The following is an 8,479-nucleotide window of genomic DNA, read 5'->3' as shown; positions in this document are numbered from 1 at the left end:
CCCGCCCATGAAAAAATCCATGGGTGAAAAATTGTGTCCATGTCCAAATCCGATGGATACCCATATCCACTGGATATCCATTGGGTCCTCTCGAGACATATAAATAAAACTTAACACAATATTAACATAAACTCTTCCATTATTCACCTCATGGCAGGCTAGGCTTCACTTATGGTAAATCAACATCCAATAACAACCTAAGATCATTTAGTATTTTTCTAACAGATAAGAATGACGAGTCATTTAAGAAGGAGATAAAAATTAGGGAAGGGGTGTTGGAGTATGTTATAGAGGGGATTTACTGTCAACTTATAAAAGTTACGATGGGGATTGTGTGATTTCTTATGCATGTTTTAGATAAAAAAGTGTAAAATTGTCGTGGGACATGTGAACATGGGGCAGGGATGGAAGATTTTTTTTCCCATTAAGTCATACTATCGGGTCGGGTTTGGGTATATCCATGGGTACAAGATTATATCCATGCCCTACCCACGAACAATCGGCTCGGGTTTGGGCGCCACCCATGGACACAAAAGCATATCCAAACCCTATCCATTCGGGTCAGATATCCATGGATATCCATGTCCATGGACAAAATTGCCATCCTTATCCATTGCCGGTTCATCTGCGTGCGTTATATATAATTAAGTGTGTCAAAAACCATTACAGAACATCATGAATAGATAATTAAGTGACCAAATTAATATAAGTTCATCATCACATTAAAACCAAAGTACATACATAGTTCTCATCTAACAACATATAGCTCTCCAGAGCATCTAATTAATTAAACCATACATTGAAACTATGTAAAACATTTCAATGCGAAAACAAACGCGATCATAATCGCAACCAAGGTAACAATTGATCCAACGGCATAATGATACCAAGCCTCGGTATGAACGGCATATTTTCTAATCTTTCTAATCTTCAAGCGCATTGCATCCATCTTGATCTTGTGATCATCGACGACATCCGCAACATGCAACTCCAATATCATCTTCTCCTCCTCAATTTTTTTATTTTTTCCTTCAAGAAATTATTTTCTTCTTCAACTAAATTTAACCTCTCAATAATAGGGTCGGTTGGAATTTCCGGTTCACATACCTCCTAGATAAATAAAATCTATGTCACGTTGGTCGGCATAATTTTCATAAACAATAAATGAACCAATAGTTATAAAGATAATATATACCACATCCGAATCATAGACAGGACGAGGGCCGACGGGGGCGGATACCAAAACCATCGCACTATATAAGATGCAATAATAAAAGTAAGAAAATGATACAAGTATCTATCTAAACATACAAGTAAGAACATTTTTCCTTTCAGAAAGAAGATAAGAACAAGAGGCTCACCACGGTGGTGCCGGTGATGAGATCGGCGCGGGTGATCGACGGCGGTGAAGACGGGGGTGGGGCGTGACGGACCGCTAAACCTAGACACATATTGAGGAAAATGGAGCTTGGAGGTCGAGCTTGGAGAGGAGAAAGCTTAAGTAGTGTGGCTCGGGCATTCCATCGAACACCTTGCGTGCATAGGAGGTGAGCTAGAGCACCACCAAGCCCTCTCCCCCTCGGCAAGAAAAAACAGAGCAGTGTGCTCTGCTCTTGCGCGAGGGGGTATATATAGGCACCACCATTGGCCCCGGTTGGTGGCATGAACCGAGACTAAAGGGGGGCCTTTGGTCCCGGTTCATGTCACCAACCGGGACCAATGGTGGTGGGCCAGGAGCCAGGCCCATTGGTCCCGGTTCGTCCCACCAACCGGGACCAAAAGGTCCAGACGAATCGGGACCAATGGCCCACATGGCCCGGCCGCCCCCCTGGGCTCACGAACCGGGTCCAATGCACCCATTGGTCCCGGTTCTAGACTGAACCGGGACTAATGGGCTTACCCGGCCTGAACCTTTGCCCCCTTTTCTACTAGTGTAACCAAAGGTGCTAAAACACTACAATAATACCATGTGTTGATTTACATTGTTGCAACTAGAATTTTTTGATAAAGAAATGATGTTGATTAAATGAGGTTGATAGGAACTATCGCTGTCATACTCCCATACGCTGGTTACTCCCAAAATGATACCTGTTATAAAAAAGAAGTAATCAGTGCAGAAAAAGAAAAAAAATATAGTTGTTGCAAAAAAAAAATCAAAAGTGCTTGTAAGTGTGGAATTGATAGATGCAATTGTATGTGCTAGCAGGTGCTGCAACACAAAAAATGGCGCATGACAACGGGGGTAATGTGGATATCATGATGTGTGGTGTGGGGACAAACCAACCGTGTGAATATGCACACACCGCAAGCTTTGGTTCTGCCAACAACAACAAAATAGACAAAGGTAAAAACATTTACCATGCTACTACATTTTTATACACAGACTTGTTACCATCATACTTGAATTGCAACTACCACCTATGTTATTTACAACTACCACATTCACCATGAATCAGTTCACAATTCACCAAGCTTAATGCACAATTTTTTTACCATGAAGTTAGGTAGAATTACCACTCTTACTGCATACGAATTATCAATGCAATCTGTATTACAATTGGAACTACATGCTTTCACTTTACAGCTGCAAAAACATCTTAATGCATGCAAACTTTACCAAACAATTGGAGTAGAAGTTACCACTAGTTTTGGCATGCAGAAATATAACAAAAATAAATGACTTAAAAACATTACAGGTGCTACATCTAGAAGCAACCCGATGGTCCGAGAGACAAACAAAGAACCGACTATTAGCAGCATAGGGGGGAGAGAAAGCTTCTTTGATCATTCAGTCAGCGAGCCAGCGAGTCTAGAAACAGGAGGAGAGAATGCTGAACAGGGAGACAAAAACACCGAGGCATACTCCACACCGGAGCCTCCTGATGAAACTATGAAGTTTGATACTTTTGAGGAAGCTTATGATCACTACAAGCAATATGCACTCAGACATGGGTTTGGAATGAGACTGGAATACAGAAAACAATTAAAGACAATACTGTAAGCAGAGTCCTCTTGGTTTGTGGAAAATACGGCAAGCCAAAAACAAACAAGGAGGAGACAGAGGATGTGCAGGACCCAAAAGGCATCGTGAAGAAGAGGAAAAGAGGGAAGGTTGTGAGGTCGGGATGTCCGGCCCACCTTTACATCACCCACACGGATGCGTGGTGGAGAGTCAAACGCTTCAACGATGACCACAACCACCCTCTAATAAGAAAGCCGTCCTTGACAAAGTTCCTATCATCACATAGGAACATTCCAAGAGATGAGCAGGACTTCTTGAAGATATTGCACGGATGCAACATAGAGACAGCAAGACAGATGCAACTAATGTCATGGTTCTACGGGAATCCTAAAGATGTATCATACACAACAAAGGACATCGCAAACCAGCGAGCTAAATTTTGGATGGAGTACCGCCATGCTGATGTGGGGAGCACAATCTCATACTTCCAAGATACGAAGGCACAAGATCCAGATTTCTATTGGAGAATTAAGCTTGATGATGAGGACAGAGTGGAAAATTTGTTCTAGATGGATGGTGCGTCACGCAGGGCATATGCTAGATACAATGATGTCATCTCATTTGACACAACATACATGACAAACATGTACAAAATGCCCTGTGCGCCCTTCATTGGCATTAATAACCATGGGCAGTCAATCCAGTTTGGTTGTGGGTTTGTTCGAAACGAACTATCTGGTAACTTTGTGTGGCTGTTTAATGCATTCTTGCATGCAATGGGTGGAATTGCGCCAAAGAACATAATAACGGATCAAGATTTTGCAATGAGGAGTGCTATTGATGAGGTGTTCATTGGGATAGTACACAGGAATTGCCGTTGTCATATAATGCAAAAAGCACAGGAGAAGCTTGGGAAGCTGATGGCTGACGATGAGCCACTAAACAATGCATTCAAGGATTGTGTTGACAACAGCCTGACTGGTATTTTACTTCCCACCCTCACTAACTTAAAACACAAAGAAATGGGTTTACATGCATGATATCAACAGTTGCCATGTAATAAGGTGACAAGTTACCAGAGGATTATAACAAAATTTCCTACATTAATTATTTTCTGTACTACCCCTATCATGTTCATGTTTGTTGAACACAATTCAGTTGTTCACCCCACAAGTTACAACAAAAATTTTCAATCACCAGCTAGTGCTGATTGATAGGAATATCTTTCTTGTTGCTAGTTAAAAATGTTGCTTGTACTACACACAGAGTGGTATTCGCTGTGGAAAAAAAATCATCCTGTGTGCAAAGTACTTACCATGATGCTTGAACTAAAGTAACCAGGTGCGTGTGACAGATTTATCAACAACAGTGGTGTTCCTAGTTACCAATATGTTTGAACCAATGTTACCATCCTTCAATACTTGATGTTACCATGTTTATGTTATGAATGCAGTTCAGGAGTTTGAGCACAAGTGGTGGGTGATGATGGAAGCATATGGCCAGACCGACAACGAGCATTTCCAATGGCTGTGGGAGAACAGGAAGTGCTGGGCCCCAGTATACTATATGCATGATTTTTTCCCGTTCGTGCAGACCACGGCAAGAAGCGAGAGTTTTAACTCTGTGCTCAAGAAGTATGTCAACCCAAACAACTCACTGGTCGAATTCGCACGACAATACACTGCGATACAGGATAAGGTGATGGCTAGCATGTCAAAAGAGCAGTTGGAAACAGTGTACAAAGAAACCGAAATGTACTCGATGAACCTGCTGGAGATGCAGGTGCGGGGGCTGTACACACATAACTTGTTTTGCAAGTTCCAGGTGGAGATGAAGGTGAAATCAGCCTACAGATGCGACGCATTGGATGATGGTACTTTCAAGGTCAGCTCAGTGCGGGGGATAGTACCAAAATATGGAGACAGGGACTACCATGTGCAAGCAAACATGGATGAAGAGACATACTCATGTACTTGTTGCAAGTTTGATCGTGACGGGCTACTGTGCGCACACGTATTACGAGTCATGGACCAAATTGGGGTATACGAGATACCTGAGAAGTACATCCTAAAGAGGTGGACCTGGGATCCAGAGGAGGATCCTATTCAACCTGATTTGGAACAGCCAACAGTTAAGAAGTCGATGCTAGAGGAGGGGAAAAGCGTCATGTGATACACGTCAATTCTTAAAGAATTTAAGGCATCAGCCAAAGAAGCTTGCCTAACAGATGACGGGGCAAGATTGGCAAGAAAACACCTGTATAATTTCAAGGAGGAGCTTGAAACCCTGAAGAACAATCAACTTAAAAAAGCAAGAAAGAAAAGGAAGAAGCAAAAGGATCATTTCAAGGACAGCCGGATCCCTGTTCCATACCTATGGGGCGGGTGAATGAAGACAACTCCGTCACACAGCACCAAAACGCCCCTGATGCAAGACATCCGGAGAACCCAGCTACACAGCAAACAAGTGCCACTAATGTGCAGCGACAGGAGAACCCCGCCACACAACAAGAAAGTGCTACTAATGTGTAGCGACAGGGTAACCCTGCCACACAGCAAGAAAGTGTGCGTGTGACGATACATGCTAGCAAAAACAATCATGCTTTTATCATACAGCCCCCACATCATGATGCAGTTCCGTCCTCAAACACAAAGTTGATACTAGACCCTCCCAAGACTACAACGAAGGGGCGGCCAAAGTCAAAAAGAAAGCAGTCAGGTTTTGAGATTGCAAAACCCAAGCCAAAAAGGAAATGTGGTGTGTGCGGGAGTATGGACCATGACAAACGCAAATGCAAATCTCCCCTAGCAAGATAAATGAAGAAGGTGCTATTAAAAGGGAAGATGGTGGCTACATTCATTTCATGGACCATAATGTGCAAGTTACAAGCCCCATAACATTCCAGTTATTAGCGTTGTATCATGGCTTTGTAATGCAAAAAAGTGTATAGTTTATATTTTATGCAAGCTATCAGTACCCTATTATGTCAGTTACCAGCAATGTATCAGTACCCTATTATGCCAGTTACCAGCAATGTATCAGTACCCTATTATGCCAGTTATCAGTACCCTATTATGCAAGCTATCAGTACCCTATTATGCCAGTTACCAGCAATGTATGATGGAATTGACATAGATTTGTAAATCCAAAATTTTTATATCTACATTTCTTGAAGGCTACTAGCACTGCATTGTATTACTTATGAACAAAAAATGAGGCCTGCTTGCCCTTCTAAAAATTAGAATCAAGTAATCTTGGTCTTCAACCAGAAGATGATTGCAGTTATCAAATCAAATGTGATACAAATTATAATCACAACAGTGAATTTATCATCTGGTCAGTGACTTTGGACTGTGTGTACTATAGTAAAATAGCATGTCAACACTTTGCTCCGTGACATTGTCATGACAGATTCATGAAAAAAAGTTATCAGCACATTTTGGTAGAAGTTAACAAACTGTTGTAAAAAAAATATCACCTCATCACCCACTGCCAAACAGATGATAACACCACTGCTTGCATTTGTTTTGATCATGATCTAACCACCTCAATTTCAAAATTTCCCGGAGAGTTGGAATTTGATCTTTAGTTAAGGCCGGAACATTTTTGCCATCTCAGACCTCAAGGTACGTGCAGGCAAAAAAATCCACAATCAATGCTGAAACATTTGTGATGAAAAAAACAACACACAATCAGTTTAATTGGAGTTTGCGACCGGGTCAATAAACAGGGATAAGAACATATAGTGGGGTGTTAAAAAGAGAGTGAATAATCCACAACTAACCCATTATCCCGTTTCAACACATCAATGTACACAATTCATAGTCCTGAATCTGCTTATGCGAGTCCTTGTAATTTATCAACCAAGCCTTCTTTATAGCATTCATGTATCTTGTCGTATGCTTGAGAAGAGAAGGACTATCTTGTTCATGCAATGAATCTAGAACTTCGAACCGCTTCGCCCTGAGATTTAGTGACAACACATACCAATGCCCGTCATTTGGACCAAGGCCCAACTTTTGCAAAGCAGGGAATATCAGCTGCAAAAAATTAAAAGGCAGTAAGCATGGAAGGAGAGAAAGAAACAAAATTACCAAGATAACAAATGGTCATGAAATTCACATGGGAGGCAACTAGAAAAAAACTATGAGGGCATAAAGGTCAGAGTTGCCAGTGTGCAGGATAGAGCTTATCATGACATGAATAACAAACAATGTCAGGGTAAAAAGATAAAAGTACTAAATATTAACATGATGTTACCAAGACTCTAATTGCAGATTTACCAGGGCAAGCAAACATAACATACCATATACAGCAAACATAACATACCTGATCCTGGTGACTAAGAATGTACTGGTCCCGTCGGAAATGCTTCAATACACACTTGCATTTGAAGTCTCCTATCAACAGATACACAGATAGCAGCCAAGGGAAGATGAGACTGTTTGGCGTTTCCTTATACTGGAGAATGCGAACATGTAACTCAGCAATGCTGGTTGATAATTTCCCAACTCCCTTCACACAATTGGCAAGCTCACCGAGGGTGACCCACCTACCATCAATGTCGATGACCCTAACACTACAAATACAAAAAAAATTAAAAAATACATTTTAAAAAATGGCACACAAATAATGATTTATGTTTAAAAAATGAGCAAAGGATGGAAACATACTCTTTAATTTTGGAGTTAGAATCAGTAGTATGTTTGATAACTTCATTGTAAACAAACTCTTCCTCCTCGGTCTGTGTGAGGGCAGCAAAAGGCGGGAGCAGGTATTTGGACGGGTGGGTGACCCTAACTTTCCGAATAAAGGATTTAGTGGTTGAACTCCGTACTAAATTTTCTGTGCAAGGTGGTAACTCTGGTGTAACAAATGTTGGACTTTGAGGGTTGTCTGGTAAAATCAAAAAAACATAACTAAGATGTATAATGTAACAAGGACATGAGTAAAGCAAAAAGTCAAAAAAACATTGAAGACATGATTATCAGCAGAAGGATGAAAGAATTATCAAATTGGTGGGTTATAACTTATCAACTGCCACAGGTTTTAATTATCAAGTGGTGGTCCATAGTTGAAAAACAAAGAAAGGGGTTTGTGCAAGGGTAGCAATGTTCATGGAGCAGAAAAAAATCACCTATTCGAACATTAGATTTCCCTTTTAGTGCTGGATTGTCATGTTCAAATTCTTCCCACCACATGAGAACCTCATCATCGTCAATCTCGACATCATACACTTGCACACGACCACCTTCCGGTGTTACATAAAAAAAGAGCGATGAGGACAAGAACAGTAGTAATAAACAAGATAGTATATTGAAAAGAAACAAGTATTAAAAGTTGAGACAATATACAATAAGTTATCAGGCCCACATTATAGAAAATACCATGTGATGTGAGTGTGGATTACCAGCACACTGGTATGGGATTTTTGAAGAACAGAATAGATAGCACTGGTGAATAATGAGGAACAGGTGTGATAACATCAAAACATGTATTAAAAAGAAGACCAAAAAG

General features: G+C 40.9%; 1 protein-coding gene across 1 annotated transcript; it reads left to right on the top strand.

The window, feature by feature from the left end:
• Positions 1-3,738: 3,738 nt before the first annotated feature.
• LOC147983074 (protein FAR-RED IMPAIRED RESPONSE 1-like) lies at positions 3,739-5,134 on the top strand. The gene is made up of 2 exons (XM_087540633.1): positions 3,739-3,943; positions 4,416-5,134. The coding sequence occupies exons 1-2, from the start codon at positions 3,739-3,741 to the stop codon at positions 5,132-5,134; spliced, it is 924 nt and encodes a 307-aa protein (XP_087396759.1).
• The last annotated feature ends 3,345 nt before the right edge of the window (positions 5,135-8,479 follow it).

This window comes from Triticum urartu, chromosome 2A (assembly GCF_056163025.1).
Source record: "Triticum urartu cultivar PI428250 chromosome 2A, HENAU_Tu73, whole genome shotgun sequence".
NCBI classification, from domain to species: Eukaryota; Viridiplantae; Streptophyta; class Magnoliopsida; order Poales; family Poaceae; genus Triticum; species Triticum urartu.
This window is presented reverse-complemented; position numbering and strand designations above follow the sequence as displayed.

Bases quoted from the DNA above. Each gene is read 5' to 3' on its own strand.
- LOC147983074 (XM_087540633.1), top strand. From the start codon at position 3,739: ATGGGTGGAATTGCGCCAAAGAACATAATAACGGATCAAGATTTTGCA. The intron at 3,944-4,415 runs GTATTTTACTTC...TTATGAATGCAG, and splicing joins TGTTGACAACAGCCTGACTG to TTCAGGAGTTTGAGCACAAG.